The sequence below is a fragment of the Cyprinodon tularosa genome, unplaced genomic scaffold (genome assembly GCF_016077235.1).
Source record: "Cyprinodon tularosa strain WSP-4 unplaced genomic scaffold, ASM1607723v1 ctg131, whole genome shotgun sequence".
In the NCBI taxonomy this organism is placed as follows: domain Eukaryota; kingdom Metazoa; phylum Chordata; class Actinopteri; order Cyprinodontiformes; family Cyprinodontidae; genus Cyprinodon; species Cyprinodon tularosa.
In genome coordinates, this window is record NW_024038126.1 from 273533 (window position 1) to 293616 (window position 20084).

At 36.3% G+C, this 20084-nt stretch overlaps 3 protein-coding genes across 5 annotated transcripts; 1 reads left to right on the forward strand and 2 right to left on the reverse strand.

Annotated features, from left to right (window-relative positions):
• The first annotated feature begins 591 nt into the window (after positions 1-591).
• LOC119778262 (5-hydroxytryptamine receptor 3A-like) lies at positions 592-6520 on the forward strand. Of its 2 annotated transcripts, none has more exons than XM_038277414.1 (9): positions 592-697; positions 783-928; positions 1032-1076; positions 1160-1266; positions 1408-1574; positions 2861-2976; positions 3754-3964; positions 4049-4207; positions 4323-6520. In XM_038277414.1, exons 1-9 carry the CDS (start codon positions 658-660, stop codon positions 4577-4579), a joined length of 1248 nt encoding a protein of 415 aa, XP_038133342.1. In that variant the 5' UTR covers positions 592-657; the 3' UTR covers positions 4580-6520. The 2 variants fall into 2 exon arrangements, with proteins under 2 accessions (XP_038133342.1, XP_038133343.1); XM_038277415.1 differs by having other exon boundaries at positions 4326-6520.
• A 2077-nt stretch (positions 6521-8597) lies between these two features.
• Positions 8598-11672, reverse strand: zgc:112148 (uncharacterized protein LOC550424 homolog). 2 transcript variants are annotated; one of them, XM_038277417.1, is made up of 7 exons: positions 11555-11672; positions 11343-11410; positions 11109-11253; positions 10878-10967; positions 9243-9368; positions 9009-9137; positions 8598-8925 (listed from the first exon to the last, which is right to left on the reverse strand). In XM_038277417.1, the coding sequence occupies exons 1-7, from the start codon at positions 11564-11566 to the stop codon at positions 8899-8901; spliced, it is 597 nt and encodes a 198-aa protein (XP_038133345.1). In that variant the 5' UTR covers positions 11567-11672; the 3' UTR covers positions 8598-8898. The 2 variants fall into 2 exon arrangements, with proteins under 2 accessions (XP_038133345.1, XP_038133344.1); XM_038277416.1 differs by having other exon boundaries at positions 9009-9170.
• A 3160-nt stretch (positions 11673-14832) lies between these two features.
• otop2 (otopetrin 2) lies at positions 14833-18053 on the reverse strand. Its single transcript, XM_038277463.1, has 6 exons — positions 17605-18053; positions 17375-17511; positions 17228-17286; positions 16279-16418; positions 15346-16193; positions 14833-15264 (listed from the first exon to the last, which is right to left on the reverse strand). The coding sequence occupies exons 1-6, from the start codon at positions 18038-18040 to the stop codon at positions 15094-15096; spliced, it is 1791 nt and encodes a 596-aa protein (XP_038133391.1). The 5' UTR covers positions 18041-18053; the 3' UTR covers positions 14833-15093.
• Between the last annotated feature and the right edge of the window lie 2031 nt (positions 18054-20084).

The following is a 20084-nucleotide window of genomic DNA, read 5'->3' on the forward strand; positions in this document are numbered from 1 at the left end:
TCATACCGGATTACTTTAATTTAACATAATGCTGAGACTTTTCTGTCATACACGTTTTTTTTTTCCTGTTTCAATTACATATACTAAACTCTCACCGACCACAACATCCATAGATTCAATGCTGTGTTCATATCAATATTACTGTACATAACCGGAAATACATATTGCTTAAGGTAATACATACAAATAGCCTAAACAGTTCTAGGAAATACTACAATTGATCATTTAGGTTTTTTAAGCAGAGTATTTAAATGCCCCTCCTTTATTTAACCACTGCAGGCTTGATTCTTTGTTCTGCTTATTTTTTTTTCATGCATCTCAATTTTTCAGCTATTTCAAACATTCTCATTGTACCACTTAAGAAGCATCTTCTGTGATTATGACAAAAGCCAGCTGTATGTGCTGTCCTGAAATTGGCAAACAATGGGCAGTGCCGCACCTGTGTTCTCATTATTTGCTTAGTCTTATTGAGAAAGCTGGCAGTAATTAGTTAAACAAAGATGTAATAAAAGGTTTTGTATGACAGTCGTGATGGCTATGCCTATAGCGTTCTGCTTGTTTAGAGAACTATTTAAGAGTGACATCTGGCTGAACACTCAAGAAGGAAAGCTGTAGATGTTAGCTCTATGTAAGGACCACACAGCTCAGCAGTGAAATATGGAGAGTTTAGTTGTTCTCTTAAGTTTGCTGATTACTGGTAAGTACATTTTTGAAACCTCTTTTCTAGGTTAAAAGGTTTGGGAAAGACTTTCTTAAATAATTGGAGACATATCTCCTTTCAGGACTCGCTCAAACTGAAAACATGTGCACAGATCGCAGATGTCTGGCTCAAATGTTAATAAGTAAACAATATTTATCTTCACCTCAGTCTGAGAACTGCACCATGCTTGTTGAGGTTCCCATAATTAGATATGAAACTCTGTCTGTTGTAAGTATTTTTTTCTACACACTTAATAGATGTAGCAAAGAAAAGATTAAGACTATTCTCTTTTTTTCAAACACTATTAAAATCTATCTTCCTTTGTTAACAGAACATGAAGGAACTCCATGTAAAGAGTCGTCTACAGGCTGACATTGTTGGTTCAAACATTCATTTCGCAAGTTGAAAAGGAACAGAAATAAAATCCAGTTTCAAACTTAATTTCATCTTAACTTGCAGAAATGGATAGACCCGGAGTTGGCCTGGAACACATCAATATATCCATTTGAAAAAGTAATATTGCCTGTAGATAAAGTGTGGACTCCAGATATAGCTATAGAAAATGGGTGAGTGTCCTACTTTTAAGACAAGCTAAGTCTCCTGACTTGAATAAAGGCGCAATATAAGTACATGCCATTTACCATTTACGAGTAGAAACTTGACGCTTTCTGTGATTCACCCGCTGTCCCTGTTGTAAATGTGTGCAGAGAGAGCACCATGCAGCACAATTCTCTGGATCTATTGGTGCATAGTAATGGTACAGTGCAGCACAAGGTCGTCGTAATGGCAACGGTACAGTGTGAAATCAACTTGTTCAACTATCCGTTTGCTTTCGATAAGTGCCCTGTTGGACTCAAATCTACCCCACCAGATGGTAAGTCATTCACTAATGACATAAGGTTGAGCTAATCTTTTATTCTTTCAATGTTGTGTTAATCAGTAAAAAAAAAAAATCAATTAAAGCTCATTGGCAACTACAAACCATTTTCCTCAAATCCCAAATGACAACATAAAGAACAAAACACCTGTACTCTAAATTGTAGCAACATGTCTATTATATCCTTTACAATTTCAGTGACAATAATAAAATGTTTCCAGATTCTACGGTAGCAAAAATCTTTGCTACCGTGGTGCCCTAAAGCAACAAACCCAATTTGGTCTGTTAGTTTTCAAATATCAATCTCTTTAAATAAAAATTTACTTATAAAAGTATCAAGAAAGTAACAAGCTGGGATTTAATTAGTAATATTATTTTTCAAGAAGAAATATTCAGTTTTTCATCTATTAATTTTTATATATAGCCTATATGTATATATTATGGATGCACGGCGGGTAGCGATGTCTCCTTGCATCAAGAAGGTTCGATTCTTAAATCTTAAGTCTTTCTGCATGGAGTTTGTATGTTCTCCCCGTGCATGTGGGGGTTCTCTCCGGGTACTCCGGGATCCTTCAAAGGTGCAAAAATCTTAGTTAGGTTCATTGGTTTCTGTCTGTGTCAATTGGGTTTGTGTGTGTCTTTGTGTTGCCCTGTGACATACTGGAGACCTGTCCAGGGTATACCCCACCTCTCACCCATAGACTGATGTAAATTGGCACCGGCCCCACCTTGATGGAATAAGGGGGAGAATATACATATATATATATATATATATATATATATATATATATATATATATATATATATATATATATATATATATATATATATATATATATATATATATATATATATATATATATATATATATATATATATATATATATATATATATACATAGGTATCTTGCAATATGTCCATATTAGTCTGAGTCTGTCCATTCATCTTCTGATATTGTCTCCTATTTGCTGCTGATGACAACACATTTAGCATGATGTTTTTTCACACCTTTTTTAAGGTTTCAAATGAGGCTTTCTCTACCTGACTTTCAAGGGGTGTGTAAGTGTGTATGGACATGTGTTTGTTAACTGGGACAGAGGGGCAGTGTATGACAATTTTCTTATTTAGTGTTTAGTAATAGTAAGGGCTGGGATAAGGGTTTGGGTTAGGCCATGAAAGTAAAATGATTGGGATAGTTGGACAAAATGTGTGTGTCTAAAATATGTCATATTTCTGTCTGACAAAATATTGATGAATTACTAAAGAAAGTGTTGTTTCTGCAGAGTGCGGGATAGTCATAGACGTTAACACTGTGACTTTAGGAAGCACTTCCCATGGAGACTGGGAAACAGAAGAGGTTAAACTAGAGAAAAAGCGAGAAGACCGTAATTATATCTCTGTAAGTTCATGAAATTAAATCCTAACCAATTCAAAATGAAATCAAATGCTACATTCATAGCAAATCCACCCAGTTTAACTGTCAAGCATGGCTGAACCTAGAGATGGAGGCTGAGGGATTGCTGCAAAATCAACAAATAACTCAATAAAGTAATGAAACTGCTAAGGTTATTTTATAGCTAGGTTAGGTTTTTCTGATATTAAAGTTTGTGTGATGATCTAAAACATGTGACAAAAAAACAAAAGCAGATAAAGTTGTTAGGAGCATACACTTTACCATAGAAATGTTTATTGTTCATTATGAAAAATGTTTTATTAAATGTAATATATTTGACTTTTACCAGTAAATTGAATTGATTCCTAGATTAATCACTTTGTTAATTAACTAAAGAAATATAGGGAGAGGGAGGAAACTTTTCTGAAAACAACCTTAAAAATGTTTGAGAAGCAACTTACAGGATTTTTATATAAAAAAATGTATGTTTGCCTGCTAGGTAACACGCTGTACAAATCTAGGTCTTTCTTAAGATCTACGTTTTTTATTTTCTCTGAATAGTTTTTGATTAGTTAAAGCCATGTTCAACATTTACTAAACTCATCAAACGTATTTTTTTTTAGGAATAATAAGAAAGAAAAAATAGAAACATTACTAAAATAACCTAAATACATTAGCATGACACTTCCATATTGCATCCATACTTAACTGATACAATGCAGACTCTGTTATGTCCTGGCTTCGTTAGTTCCCTTCAAAATTGTGTCTTTGCTTACATTGAAGGTGTATCTCAGAATCAGAGTCACCAACCCCTTCATCACATTACTCCTGCCTACTTATCTGATCATGATCGCAGATATTGTCAGCTGCGCTCTGCCATTGCAAGGTGGCGAGCGCAACTCATTCAAGGTAACTTTGGTGCTCAGCTTCACCATGTTTCTGAACATCCTCACCGATGTTCTCCCTGGAGACAGCAAGTGCAGCCCAGTTATCCGTGAGTCACAAACCAAATGTTACTGTGCTAAAAGATTAGATAAAGACGTGCAGCAATTCCTAAAACCCTCTTTATGTCTCACAGGTATCCATTTCTGTGTTTGCCAAGTGCTGATGGTGATAAGCACGCTGGTGTCTATGCTGTTGACAAGGGTGTCTCAAGATGGATTCTTCCTCTTCACCTTCTCCTTCAGTAGGTGTTCTCGTCAAAATGCAGGAGGCAACGAAGAAAACGATGAAGCAGGTGAGTGAGGCTTTGCTGTCAGGGGAAACAAAACATGAGACTGGATCATTTTTTCATTGGGGTTTGTCACGTGAAGTGACTAACTAACTAACTAACTAACTAACTATAACCTCAGCAGAAGCCAAGGGTGCCATCAGCATCATTCAGCATGATGTGTCCCAAGACTCTCTGATGCTCAACATGATCGTCAAGTTCTTGGAGGCTTTTGACACCAAACAGCAAGAAACTGAACGTCGTCAGCAGCTTGCAGATAAACTGGATAAAATTTGCTTTTGGTTATATTTAGTTGTTACCTTTGCATACTTGGCTGCTATGACTTATGTTATGGTAAGGTATGAATGCATAGTTGACCATTTTACATTTTGGGACTGATGCATCTGTCAAAAAAATTCAAAATCGTCTCTGATCATGTGTGTTATAAAAGATATAATTAGATGACTTTGAGGATATTAATCATAGACGTATGTTTTGTTAAACTATGTAACCAGTCATAAGTCAAAGCAAGACAGGTGTGTTTGTTTACATTTTGTTTGTGCAGTAAAAGAATAACAAAAAATGAAGCTACACATCAAAATAAATGCTTAAACCTACTTTTAAAACACGTGGATTGGATTGCAGTGGGACACATGCAAGGCTTTTGTGAGTATTTTAATTAAGTTCAAACAGATTGATTTCAGTAATAATTTGCTGGACTGATCCCAAGTTTTCTGAGAAACAGGACACAGAGAGTAAGAGTTAAAAATTGTCTCTTAACTTATTAAGCTTGCAAAAATGTGCCAGAGATGACATAACAACAGCTCCATCATAAAGTATACTGATTATTATGCATGGCAAATTCCTGACTCAATATTTATATATATATGTATGGGTTAACATCTAGCTTTTATGGTTGTTGCTATAAGGTTCCGCTTGATTATTATATATGACGCTTTGCTTAAAATTATACATACACAACGGACAGGGAGAGGAAGGTGGGAAAGAAAGAAGGGGTAAGAAATATCGAAATAATCCCCAGATGCCCCAGTGGGGGAAGAGGTGCCGGCCACACCCCATCTGCGGCGTCCCACAGAAGCCGCAGATCAACCCCACCGAAGCATCCAGCCAATCACAGCTGCTCCAGGCCTCCACATTCATACGGTCTGTATGGATAGAGGTTGGGCGGATCTAATCATCCTTTGTCTTTGGTTCTCTGTAGCATTTTTAACCTAATTTCCAAAGAAATTTGTTACTGGAAGAATCTGAAGATGTCATAAGTTTTCTTTAACCCAGTACATTTTGGAACCAGCTCCCTCTGGACATGTATGCTACGTCATTGACCAAGGTCTTGTCAAATCTAAACTTAATAGGTTTTTTATGTAGTAAGGGTTTTTGGCATGTCATCTATATATTTTTATGTTCTAAATAATTTCTTGGATTTTATTATCAAGCAATTTTCCTCTCTGCGCGGCTCTTTTTAAGGACTATATGAATCAATAAATTAAAAATTCTGTGAATGTTAGACTGCTAAATGAAAATAAAAACAGCAGTTGCCCAGTGATCTATGACGTTTTAAAATAGCACAAAGATTCTTAGCTTTACATGATTATAAATATCATCAAAAGCAATCAAATAGAATTTTGAATATGATTATTGGTTAAAAAGAACTTTCAATCCCAATAGCCAGGAATTTACAGGAATCAATCATTTGAATCAGGTCTGCTGCAGAGACTTAACTTAAAACATGCAAAGCAGCGGTATTTTAAGAGTTTGGGAACTACAGCTGTGGTTCACAACCCTATAGACCATAGGATTGTCACTTAACTATAGGCTATAGTCCTCAAATATATTATCTCTAACAAGTGACTTTTGTCAAAGATTGTCAGTGTGTATTGTTGCACATTCCTTGGAAGTATTTTAGATCAAACATGGATTATTGAAACTAAGTTCAGGATAATGTGCAAAAAGTCACGTCAGCACTGCTTCTGCTTCAGGAAACTGTCATTTTAACACTGATCAAACAACAATGACTCTTTTTATTGTACTCTTACTTAATCAATTCCTTCCTTCTCCTTGGTCTCATGGTTGGGTCATATAACTTTAAGGAGTTCCTTCCAGTAGGTCATGAAACCGCCATCTAGACTGGATTTTAATGGATTTGAAAGATTTTATTAATTTTTTTTTAGGGTTTTTACCCATTAGTTTTGAAAAAATGTTTTTGGATATTAATGCATCCAATCATTAAGTCTTTCTCTCTTTCTCTGTGTCAATTATATTTGTTTGAATTGTTCTGCCTATGTGTTAATTATAATCAATGTAAATAAAAGATCATTACTATGAATGTGTGAATGCTTTGAACTATTTTAAAACTAAAATAGCTAGGGCTTATTATTATTAAATAACCTTGGACCTTGAACGTTATCAAAGCAAATAGGTAACAGGTTCCAATTGGATAATAATGCTTTGAAGATTATGTTTGAGTTGTCAACGAGTCAATAAATCAGAGTTGATGGTTATAAAATTATATTTATCCACAAGGGACCAATCATCGGTGTGCATTAGGCATATAAGGAGATTGTGAAAAATACCAAACTTGGTTACAAATTCAGACATTATCAAAAACCTGACTGACAGTGGCGACTCATCACCTTGAAAGAAATGAGATGGAAAAACACGCATTATCACTTAAATCATTGGTGAAACCAAAAAAAAAACATGACAAAAGAATATAAATTCTGATTTTTTTATTAAACTAATTCAGTGGATGTGTTAAACGGGCATCAATTCTGTTTTTATATTAACATTGAAGGCTGTATCCATACATATTCAGCCAAAAGCGCCAACACGATGTTGCAAAAGCAATCTGAACCAATTGTGGACTCAGTGGGAGTGGATAATTAATTACTAAATTAGTCAGATTGTCCTGAACTAATATTACCCATACTATTTAATCAATATCAAATATTTATGAATTGTTTTACTAAAGGTTGATTTGTCATGCTTGGTAAATGCTTTTCTTAGCTAACACAATAAACCATTAAGTATGTGAAAGATGCAGCATTTGCATATTAAATTCATAATAAAACTATCAGATGTTTTAAACTAAAATTAGCTTCTATTTGTGAAAAGAAAGTCTTAAAAAATATATACTGATGAATGTTTAACAGGTGCTTGTTCAACATGAGAAGAAACTATTGTGTTTATTCTTAAGCATTTATCAGTTATATCAGCATAACAAAATATTTTATATATAAAACAAGAAAAACTAAGTCTGGAAATACACTGCATGCTTTATAGAGAGTTCAGATTAATTTAAGTGTGTGTTGAGATGATCTACTTGAACCATGATGTATGTTGCCACCTTGTGGCCAAACATTTTCCTAAAGAAAAAACAAGGTTCCCTTCACTCTTATTCTTAGTTAGATTTATTCAGTATTATTAGACTTGGACATTTTTTTACACACAAGTGTAAACAAAAAGAAATGTCATTAATTACATCTTTCTAAACTATTTCATTTTTTTATTTTTTTATTTGTGATGAAAAAAAGTGATGTAAACATATGACTGTATAGTTACAGTTCCACAGATGCTTCAAAGTCTATTTTCAGAGGGCAGCAGGGAGGACAGTCCATGGTGGGGGTGTGAGGGGTCATTTATGATGTTACGGGCTCGGGACAAAATGTCTTTTATGGAGGGAAGAGGAGCCCCGATGATCTTCTCTGCTGTTCTTACTACTCTTCTCACCTTCTTCCAGTCTGAGGCGCTGCAGCCTCCACACCACACAGTGAGACAGCTGGTCAGAACGCTCTCTATGGTGCTTCTGTAGAAGGTGGTGAGGGTGGGTGGGCTCTCTTCATCCTCTGCAAGAAGATACGCTTTTGTGCCCTTTTGACCAGTGAGGTCGTGTTTACAGTCCAGTAGAAGGGTGTCTATGATGTGCATCCCCAGGAATTTGGTGCTGTTGACCACCTCTACTGCTGAGCTGTTGATGACCAGTGGAGTGTGGTTAGGCTGGTTCTTCCTGAAGTCCAAGATGATCTCCTTCATCTTCTCCACTTTCAGGATCAGGCTATTATCTTTGCACCAGTCCTCATCTCAGTATTTCTGGTCGTTGTCGTCACTGATGAGGCCCACCACCGTGGTGTCGTCTGTAAACTCACAGTGCAATTGGTGGTGAACCTGGGGACGCAGTCATGTGTCATCAGGGTGAACAGCGGGGGCTCGGGACGCAGCCCTGATGGGAGCCTGTGCTTAGGATGATGACATCAGAGGTTTTCTGTCTGACCCGCACTGACTGAGGTCTGTTTGTTTATTTTAGAAGTAATTGGTAAAAATGTATAAATCCTAAGAATTCTATATTTGGAAATGATGGAGTTTGTGATTTATTTTAGGAATCACAACACTTTCTCAAAAATATTTGAAATTATTATTTTTATTACAATTATAAATCATACAAAGGCTTTGATTCGCAACAAACATTTGAACAGAAAAATAGAGTTTATTTAAAGTAACAAAAATATTTTTTTATATATTAATGCACTTTTCCCCCAACATTCATACATCCTAAAGCCTAGGAGAACTTACAAAAATAAACTTTACCATCATCATGACAGTGAATTTCCTTAAAATCACTACGAAGTAACTCAGAACATAGAATAGATCCACCGGGTTATGAGCACCACCACCTTTTTAGTCTGGATGTCTGCAGTTCAGTTTTATGTTTTCTCTGTTTCCTTCATTACCTTTTGAGATGAAAAAAAAAGTGTCATAATTTTATATGATATTCATATAAAAAAAAATGAAAGAAATAATTAAATTCACAAACCTGTTTGAAAACCTGCCCAGTGAGGTAGGTCTGTGCCATGTTTCTAAGGCTGGATTTTCCACCCACTTTGCATCTGACATAACCATACAAATTGGCCCATTGCAAAACCAGTCCCATTATTACCACCGCCTGAGGTACAAGGTCACAGCAGAGAATTACCACCTATGTGACATTAATACAGTCTGACAGAAGTATGACTCATGCAAAAAAAAAAAAAAAAAACAGTAAACTCACCAGCCATTTGATGTTAAAGGAGAAGATGGTGCTGAATAGAAAGATGACCCAGAAGATGGGGCACACAGTCAGTCCCAGCCAGAAGATCCGTGACTCTGCAGCGGTGGTTTTGCTGACACTACCGGCCTGTTCAGAGAGGTAGACTTAATTTTACAGAATCCTGACAAATTCAAATCTAAGAGTCAATTTCATTGTATTCTATAATAACCCTCAAAGAACAGGATAGATCAGAGGTTAACTTAGAGTCATAAACAACAACAAATAAAAAAAGAACTGAGGACACGTGTAAATTCCTTCTGGATTTCTATTCATCCAAACTGGATCAAAACTATACACTCAGATGGAACCATTGAATTAGTCGCTCTATGATTTAGTTAACTATCTCTCAGTACTAACCAAAGACAACTGTACCAACTATCAAGCATAATAGAGGCAGCCTAATGCTGTGGGTCTTTCTGGTGGTGAACCTGAAGCATTGTGCAAAGTGGACTATTTCTGCAATTCCCTTAAATTGTTATGGGCAATTTGAGAACACTGGTCTTCTTTATCCAATTTCAAAATGAGTTAGGAAGTCTTCCAAAGACAGAAAATTAAAGACGATTTTGAAATTAAATGGCATTCCCATACCAAAGAACCTAATGTCCTGAAATTTCCCCAACCTTTACTTTATTTGACATTCATGGACTACATTTAAAACTAAGTAGTAAAAAAATAATTTATAAGGCTCCTTCTATAGCTTTAAAATAAAAAGGGCTTCACAGCAAAACAATAGACTGCAAACCTAAATAAAATGCCTACAATCGCATGTAAAAGAATGACATTACTTTAAAAATAAAGGTGAAAAATAAGCACTTAAAACTGAAGATCAAAAATAAAAAGTGCTTTACCCTGCTTTTTTTAAAGAGAAAGCATATTTTTTTCAGGAAATCTGGGGTTTCCTTTTATAAACCATTTAATTGAATTTTACCATATTTTCTTAAGAATAAGGATCACATATTTAGGCAGAAATATGGTGGACCATAATCTGATAGAGTTTTTATTGCAGCAGTTCAAAGAAACTTTCACCAAATGCTTTGAATGTTTAAGTTACTAGTATGTCCAGGTTTTGTATTTGTAGGAGCCAATTATTTTTTGTTAATAACTAACAAAGTTTTTTTCTTCATTGAGTATAATCTAGCTAAGATTATTTGCGTACTTTTATTTACTACTTTTTATTTACTTCTTGATATCTGTTATGAGATTATGTTTCTTGGTTATTTAGTCATGTTCCTTTGTTTTTGGTTAGTTATGATTAATTTGGGTGAATTATTTTTATAAATAGGCATTCAATGGTAGGGCCAGCATGCATCTCGGTGGGCGTATGTTTTTTTTTTTTTTTTTTACTTATGTTGTGGCCCAGCTTTTATGACACAAAAAAAATGGAAATCCACAAAGGCCACAGATGCACCATGGATTAATTAATTTACACAGTACAAGAGAAACTGAGAAAACTAAAGGAGTTTACCTGGAACTTTTGTTTTTCTTTTGCTTGTGTAAATGACTTAGTCCATGGTGCATCTGTGGCCTTTGTGGATTTCCACTTTTTTTGTGAGTGTCATCAAAGTACAGATGGATTAATTCATTATGAGGAATTACCTTCCTTGATTCAAACACCCATCGGCTTCTTCCATCTTCATCGACTTGATTCCACCACCGAAGGCCAACCAGCAATCTGCCAGATACATTCTGAACAAAAAAGACAATCATTTAAAACAAAATTATAACAATGATCTAAACACTAAAAGTCACAAAGAAACATTTAGTTAAACATAACAAAGTATATTAACCATTTTTCCATGGAGTTTTCTATTTAAACCAGACAGTTACCTTTACAGTCCAGAAGTCACATGAGAGCAGGAGGATGATGGTGACCATGCAGACAATAAATCGACCACTGAGAAAATCACACAGTAAATAAACCAAGATGGCACATGTCCGGAAGAAGAGGTGGAAGAAGGATGTCAAAGGATGTCTGAAAGACATTGGAGTTTGGTTTTAATCATCAGCTATTAGGGCACAGTGAATGGATATACTTTCTGAAAATAAAAAAAACTTTAAAACCTAATATTAGACTTTTGTTGCCTGTAGTTCTCGTCCTCCTCACCAAAAAGGGGTGAATCTTGAGAGTCCTGGACACATAAAAAGTAAATCAACATAATCCAAATCACATATTTCTGTCTTCTTAAAAGTTTAACAAACATGTAACTGAAAATACTCAATCAAGCAATAACCTCCTAAGTGATACAATAAACACGCCATTAGATATATTTTACCTGTCGATCCATTTCTCACACAGGAGGATGACTTTCCTGGTGACGTGGATGTAAACAAACTCGTGTGCTGAGGACCCAAAAAGGGTGGCCGACAGTTTGCCTGAGTCCTTCTTCTTCTTTTCTATTTTGGCGTATCGCAAGCAACTTTAAGGTGCATACCGCCCCCTACTGTACATGAGTGTGTAGCAACATTACTTTACATCAAATTATATTTTTTATTCCGTATATAAATAAATAATGCTTTCCTTATTCAGTAAATATCCTTTATATTTCCTTAATTTCCCAATATTCCTTTTAAGACTCCATTATTTGCCTGTCCTTCCAACCATACTTCTCAATTTCTCCCTTTCATGTTCATAAGTTTCATCAGTACATGTTCTACATTTTCTTTTTCTCCACATCCTTCACATTTATCATTATTTTTCCTTCCTATTAAACATAAATTGTCATTTAAATAGGTATGACTCACTCCTAATCTAATGATTATTACTTCTTCCCCTCTGTTTCTCTCATCAATGATTGTATTTAATACTTATTTTTGTACCTTATATAATCATCTTCCTTTCTTATCTTAGTTCCACCTCTTTTGTCATTTTTCCATTTCTTTAATCTTAATAAGTGATTTTCCTTCCCCTTTCCCAAAAGGAATTGCAATGGTTATTGTTCCATCTAAAGCCCTTTTTGCCAATACATCTGCATTTTCATTTCTAATACTAAATCTTTTCTATCATTTCCTTCTCCCTGAATACTTTCTAAAACTGCTTTGGATTCTGTACAGACCACCACCCTGTCTGGCCTAACCTCCTGTACCCATTGTAAGCTTAGTATAATTGCCACCATTTGTGCTGTGAAAACAGATAATTGATCTGATATTATTTTAGAAATGTATATTTTAAACTCTGGTATATGTTTGCCTGAGTTAAATACCGCTGCTCGTTAAGAACTAAACAACAGTCATACAAACAGATTGCGACTGTTAAAGTGTGGAGGATTTGTCCCCTTGGAAGTAAAGGCTGTAGCGCCCCGGGGGGCCTCCTCACCGGTTCTTTTCCTGGGAGCAAGTTATTTACTACTCTTAACTCAAACTGGGTAAAACCATATAAAAAAGGACAATAAAAACAGGAGTAAAAAAGTAACAGAGTTTATTCCAGATCAGGTCGTTACAGGACAGAGAAAAAATGCTTAGAGCTTGCACAGCTGTGGTCTCAAAAATCACGTCCGCAAGCGTCCGGCAAAGTTTGAGCCCCAAACAACGTCATCTCCTGCTTCTTATACTTTCTGAGTCTGTGTTGCACTAGGTGGATGCTTAGCTGTCTGTATCAGAAACTGACATGCCATCCATGTCTTGAACCCCATGCAGGTTGCCTCTCTGTCTCAGGGTTACAGATAGCCCTCCTCTATCAGACCGGCTCCAAGATGTGCCAATATCCTGTGTACTTCTAAAGACACGAAGGCTGTCTGATTAGATGACCTCCGTACACACAGTGACATCCACAATGTGAAGGAAGGCCTTCTGCTCTGTCTAATCTGGCTAACAGAATGCACATGATGTATAATTAATTAAACCTAACACGACCCATAACCAAATCACCAGAAAACCTCATAACTTGAGCCCAAAAAACCATATCAACATTGAAGATTGTTTCATGGAAAAGTTGTTGACATTTATGATAAAATTAACACTGATAAATAGTTGTTATAATGGTGTTGCTGATTGTTTTTTCCTTAGTTAAATTTCCTAAATAGAGATAGCTTTCACTTTTCATTTATATTTTATAGATTATGAACTCAAAAGCATGGTCCGTCATTTCATCAGGTTTGGGACTTTGGTACCACAAGAGGGTTTAACAGGACATTAATTCTTTGGAATATAAAACAGGTATAATCAGGGACTTTATTTGGGTATTTTAGATAACCTTATTATGATATTTTCTATAACTAAAGCAAGGTATGTAGAATAAATCTGCAAATGAAATTGCAGGGGCGGAGCTAGATGCGGGGGCTAGGGGTGGCCATGGCCACCCTTATCCAATCATTGGCCATCACTGTGGCCACCCCTACCATTTTCCCCCCTCTAATACAGATGGTGGCAACAGTAATACTCTCAAGTGGAATATTCAAAACATGTTTACTTTTTTGTTGTTAATTATGCACATCAGTATTCTAAAAACAAAGATAAGTACAGAATTCATGCTCTTTTCAGAGCTAGATTTTGTGTTATATAGTGTTAAGAGAAAAATATGTGTCTCTGGAAGTCATCTAGGAGTCTTCAGTGAAATGAAAGATAAATAACAATTGAAATAAAATATTATCAAATAATCAATTTATGTAGATATTAGTGCTTGTAAATATAAATTTTATGCAGAATGTTTATTGATACAAGTAGGTAAGTAATGACAATGATGATTGATCCACGCCCCAGAACTCAAAGCTGAGTTTTATCCACTCTACCTTTTATCTAGAAATTAGGGATGTTTCAATATGTCATGGTTTTGGTAATGTTGTGCTTTACTTTGTTCCTTGTTTTCTAGTTTTATTGGTTTAATTCCTATTTTGTTGTAGTTTCTAGATTTATGTTAGTTCTCAGGTTTTTCTGCTGCTTTCCTCTGTTGCCCTCTTGTGTGTGTTCCTTTCCCCTTGGCTCTCTCGTTGTCTCCTCACACCTGCTCCTTGTTAGCCCTGCCATTGTCTCAGTCAGCTATATATGCTCTCCCTCTGCTCTCACTCTTTGCTGGTTCCTTGTCTTTGCTTTCCTCCCATGCTCTTGTCCACCTACCTCGTCTCTCTCTGGCTCCTCCTGTTTGGTTTCCCCAGATGTCTCCATAGTTCTAGTTTGCTTTTCATTATTAGTTGGATTTTTTTTGCATTCCTGCCTTTGTTTACTTTTTTGCCCCATTAAACTGCAAGAAATCTCCTCAGCCTCTCTGCTTCTGCATTTCGGTCCTCAACCCACAACTAAACCCTGACAATATATATGCGTCTATTTGTTAGCAAAGGCTGTAGGAAAGTCTAGTTAGTCTTTATTTATAAAATATTGCTGTTTTGCTCATTAATTTTTCTCTTGGAACCGTGCAGATTGACCATGAGGTTCTGGTGCCTATCCGCTTTCGGCCACCCCTCAATGTACATTGGTTATTGCCCTGCAACCCTTATAAAAAATTTCTGGCTACGCCTCTGTGAAATTGTAAGGAAAAAGAACATTATATATTTTCTTGCATTAGACTGAGGCCAGCAAAGTCAGCTGCAAACAGAAAATAATGACAATGAATAAAAGCGAATTCAGTTTCCACAATTTTTTTTTATTATTTGCAAATATAATAGTATTAATCACGTTTTATATGACATTATTGGTTTAAATTTTAAAAATAAAATCTTCAAACACATTTACATTGTTGCATAATCAAGCCACTCTATAAGAAAATATAGTAATACAGTCTCTTTCAGAAAAATAATATAAAGTGCTCATCAAAAACCGTCTGTACAAAATAGTTTAATAGTGCCAATTATAGCCTTCTGTACACTTCCTGCAAGGTGCTGATTTAAGAGTTGAGGTACACTTCAAATAAACTGGACACTGAGTGCATTCGATAAAAGATGCCAAAAGGAAGACCCACGTTCACAATAGCAGCCCACATGTTCAACTCGTAGAACTGGGTTTCAGTGTCATTATCAAACTGGGGACGAGCACCAAAGGCTGGCATGATCCACAGCTGTAAAAGACAGAAAGAATGGGCTTAGCGTTCAGTCAATCAGCGAGAATGTCAGACAGAGGGATAGAAAGAGATACTTACAATGATGTTACCCAGAAGCAGGAACGTGGAGACCTCTCTCAACACTCGCCGCTTCCACAGCAGCTTGTGTTTGTGCTCTGATGTGGCACCGTGGCCATGGGCTTCCACATCAGCGGTGGGTTTATTGCCTAAGTTCACATTTTCAAGTTTGTTCCCATCTTTGCTGGGCTCAATTGCGTATGGATTTGCTACCACTGTGTCAGACTCAACCTCATGGAAGGGTTCCCGGTGCAGGCCCTCAATTATGAAAAAGTTCTGTAAGGCGAGCTGGATCACCATCAGTATGCCCCAGGTCAAATTGAGCCTGTTCAAATGGCCCTTGGCCCCAGTTGCAACCATGGCTACAATGGAGAAATAGCTGATGATGAATTGCCCAAGTGAGGCTCCCACTAGCAGCCCCACATCCAGACTACGGGTCGGGTTCTTCTCTGAGACGTGCTCCCTGTGGTCTACCTTGAATATAGCACTTCCGATGATGGTGCACACTGACATCATGGTCACAATGACTATATTCATGACCAAGTGCATCATCACCGCTGATTCATGGTCTTCTTCATTAAAGAAATTTGTTTTCATTTCGATCTCATACACAATGAATGTTGCAAGGCCTGCAACCACAAGGAGGATCCCAAAAACAGGACCGATGAAGACATCCTTAAGACTGAATTTGACATGGTGGTGGTGGCTGCTTTCGGACACTGCTCGGCCCACATTCTTCCACATGACAAAAGCCATAGCTGAGGCAAAGAGGCTGTACTCAATGTTGAAGGGGTACAGGTAGTAATATGCATCCTTGAAGATGGTGCAGGAAGTGTGGCTACACTTACAACTGTCATCTCCATAACTGGCTGTAAAGCAAAGCATACAATCAGATATGAAAAAAATGCAACTGTTTCTGACCGTTTCTAGCTCTTGAATCAGCGTTTATCATACCTCTGGCATAAATATCTCTTCTTGAGAGCTTGGTGACATTAGTAGGAAACTCTGGAATAATGGTTTGGTGAAGGGACTCCTCAGTAACTTCAGTCATCCATACAACAAGATTTGTGGAGAGGATAAGCATCAGCCCACAGCTAAAATATGAAAGCAGGAGAGAAAATGAACAAAGAAATTCCTCATTCGATTGATTATTGGACTCAGATTAATGGACAAATATTCATTATCTAGTATATGTGTCAAAACTAAGAATCTCAACCATTTTGGTGTATACCAGCAATAACATACAAAAAAGAAGAATCTAGAATTAATCAAATGCAGAAAGAGTACTTTAGTTCTACTGGCCAGCCACAGTTATAATGATTAGTTAAAAATGCACTTTTTTGTTGCTGACTAAGTCTATGAAAAGTCAAGGACAGTTACAACATCTATGCGGTCCGCAACACCCAAATTAATTCGTAATGCAAAATTTTGGGATATGTGAGAAATTTTAAATGTTGTAACCCATACTACATCTAGATGTGAACCCTTTATGGACTTCCTTCAGCTTTGTTGGCTATAAAGTGTAACTGGGCTAGAATGGGCCTCTTTTATGAACCCAAAGAACAAAAACATGTCAGCAAAACTAGAGGAGCACTCTAAAGAGACCATACTTTAAATGTGGGATTTAAATGTCTTTGGGTATGGATATTTACTAATGTAAGCCATACTCATGCTTTTCTCAGAATTAACTTACTTGGTGAAATACAACATAATTAACATTTGGCTACTGCTTAACCTAAGGCTCGTTTTCAGGCACTCATCTGGACCCCATATGGATAAAAAACCTTGCCTGAGATAGAAAATCACAATTTATGTTTCTTCGGGATTATGTCATTATAGATAGACTTGGGCATAATACTCAAAAACCTTAAAGAAATATATATATATATTTTTTTAAACTTACCGTGAAAGGTTATTTTGGACCTGAATACAGTCTCTTGAATGGATCCACAGAAAGTATGTCTGCAAGAGTAATAAACATAAATCTTAACACTTTTCAACACTGGGACTTTAGAACATGAAAAATTTTTGTTTGTCTTTTTTTTTTTACCTGCACGAGAACAAAAACAAGTTGCACCACTGGAAAGGCAACTTTAACAGCTGAATCACAGTGGAGGTATCCTACATAGCTGGCTATCTTAAAGATATCCATGATGATACTGAGGATTCCGAACAGCAAGAGTCCACCTGAAGGAAAATCATCATGCAGAGTGGAGGAACATGATTCAGCTGTCCAAGAAATTTTTTTTACATAAATTTAGTGTTGGAGTTGTACTTTACCTCTGAGCCAAATGGGTCCTGCATGCTTATCCTTGAGGACAACAACATTTTCTGCCTTGGAGTTATAAATGGTGTAATAGACCATCCAAATCATTGTTAGCAGGAACAATAAGATGATGTAAATCTGCAGGTCCGGGGTGCTGATTTTGACCCCACCTGAAGCGGTCCCGCTGACAAAGGCACATCCCAGGATCAGGATGTTCAGGCAGATAATAGCAGACAGCATCCATCCCCAGTTTCTGCCCCGGTCCCGTGCAACTTCAGTTGAAGGGGTTTCCATCTCTGGCTCACTCACGCTGCTGACTGGCTCTGCTGAATTTATGTTGTTGGAGAGGTGTGCCTCCTCCTGCTCTCTGTCCTTCGCTGTCGTCTTGCATGGCTCACATAAATTACCACTGGTCAAACATTCGCACGGGTAGCCCGGGTTGAAACACATGGCTTATATTTTAGAGATTAGGTTTTAGAGATTTTAGAGATATTTACAATGAGCTGTTTGCTGCATCTGGGAGACAGATACGAAACATGTCAGACTCAACGACTACACACAATCACAGATTCCCTAATATAGGCCTATCCTAAAACTATTTTAAATATTACTAAACAATTACTTGTCATTCTGGAATTTTCTTTCTCTGTTTTTAGCAGTAAAAAAATTACACATACTATGCAGTCTATCATTAGATATTTTGAACTGCATCTTTGGAATTGAAGACAGAGTAAAAGCTTTTAAAAGTTACCAAATAAAACATTTTACATTCTACCAAACAGCATAGCTTAAGCAGAAGCTTCTAAAACTTTTAGCATGTCAGCTTACCTGTTGAACTGATGTCCTGAGAGTGAGCCTACACTGATGTGGCTTTTATATATCCTCAAAACCAAAATTGTTTACGTGCAAAGAACCATAAGATGCCTGCCTATTTTGAAAAACAGCATGGTATCAACAAACATAGTGTGTTTAGCGCAAAACATTAGATGCTAGATGCTTCCAGGAAAACCCTCTCATCAGTTTAAAAGTTTGGGAAAAAACAGTCCCCATTATGGATTAACAGAATTTTTTGATATTACACAAAACATTTCAATATTGCTTACAAAACCAACACAAGGAAGCAGGGTACCAAATCTGGGTTAAATTTTTTTTTTTTCATGTAAGGATTTTTTTTTTTTTTGTGGCAGATCGTATTTTATTCAACATTATAGATAAAATATATTGCAAAATATCTTAGAAGATGGGATGTCTTTAGATTATTATTTAAAGGTGACTTTTGTATAATGAACAGCATTATAATTTGGTGCATGAAAAGGTTTGATAAACTGCTGGTGTCTTTTGTAATGCAGATTTTAGTCATGCTTTTGGTCAAAGCGTGCTCATTTTAAACGTCTTGCTAGTATTTGCAGTTCATGATGGAAATTTTGAAATTGTCAATCTCAAATATTGTGGAAAACTACAGCAACGTTATACTGGTTCTTCCTCCTAGTTATCCAGTCACACTGAAACATTGTGCTTATCTTTACACTGCTCAATATTTTTCATACATTTCATTTTATTTTTTGATTTAAAACTCATTTAGAGAAGGTGCAGAGCATGAATCACCAGTAGTAAGAGCAGAAATTTCCCCTGCCCTGATGACAGCTGTATAGGTAAGATAACACTTTTAAACCTTTTAAATTATCATGGTAAATGAGTGGACTTACTCTACATTATAATTATAAGAGAGATTAATAGATGCATCAAATCCAGAGTTTGAGGCAGGAAGAAATGTTGTCAGGAGACATTTTATTAAAACAGCTATACTGTTGATGTACCAGTTGCACCAAAACTTCACACTTTAAAAGTTTTGTCAAACAAATAATTACTTTAACCTGATTTAGTAATTTTATGCAGCTTGTAATGGAGCAGAACAGTTCTCCTACGTGTTGAGTGACAGTAAATAGGTCAGCAAGTAATGTTGGAGTCAGTGCAGAACTGGGTTGGTTTTTCTGCTGCAATTCTTTACTGGTTTGAGTCTAACTTGAGGGACAAAACTTTCTTTCATTAGATTACTTTACATTTGAGTTTTAAAAAAATCCTACACAGAAGGTTTATCCCCCAAGATTTCATCGTTGGGCCCCTCCTAATTAATATCTAACACACAACATGATCAGATACTATGAAGATGACACAGCTCTATTTTTTAATGTCACCAGGTGACTATGAGTCCATTCGGGTGTTGGGTTGAGGACTTCTTTTTTCAGTTCAGCTGCACTCAAAAATAAATGGATTATTTTTGGACCAAAGGACAAGTAATCAAGAGTCACCATAAGGTTTTTAGTTATTACAGTAATAAAACACTGATCAGGCATGAAACCTGGATGTGGCGATGCATTAAGACCTGAACCTTCAGAGGCACGAATGTTTTCAGGATAAAAGAACTTATGTCAAGAAAAATTTGGAGAAATGCATCCGTGTGTTTAGCTTTAGTTGAATTCATTACTGTAGTGTC

Bases quoted from the DNA above. Each gene is read 5' to 3' on its own strand.
- otop2 (XM_038277463.1), bottom strand. From the start codon at position 18,040: ATGTGTTTCAACCCGGGCTACCCGTGCGAATGTTTGACCAGTGGTAAT. The intron at 16,419-17,227 runs GTAAGTTTAAAA...TTCATATTTTAG, and splicing joins GTCCAAAATAACCTTTCACG to CTGTGGGCTGATGCTTATCC. The intron at 16,194-16,278 runs GTATGATAAACG...TTTGCTTTACAG, and splicing joins AAGAGATATTTATGCCAGAG to CCAGTTATGGAGATGACAGT.
- LOC119778262 (XM_038277414.1), top strand. From the start codon at position 658: ATGGAGAGTTTAGTTGTTCTCTTAAGTTTGCTGATTACTG. The intron at 1,267-1,407 runs GTGAGTGTCCTA...AAATGTGTGCAG, and splicing joins GATATAGCTATAGAAAATGG to AGAGAGCACCATGCAGCACA. The intron at 1,575-2,860 runs GTAAGTCATTCA...TTGTTTCTGCAG, and splicing joins CAAATCTACCCCACCAGATG to AGTGCGGGATAGTCATAGAC.
- zgc:112148 (XM_038277416.1), bottom strand. The intron at 11,254-11,342 runs GTTTTAAAGTTT...AATGTCTTTCAG, and splicing joins CAACAAAAGTCTAATATTAG to ACATCCTTTGACATCCTTCT. The intron at 9,171-9,242 runs GTGAGTTTACTG...AATGTCACATAG, and splicing joins CCTTTAACATCAAATGGCTG to GTGGTAATTCTCTGCTGTGA.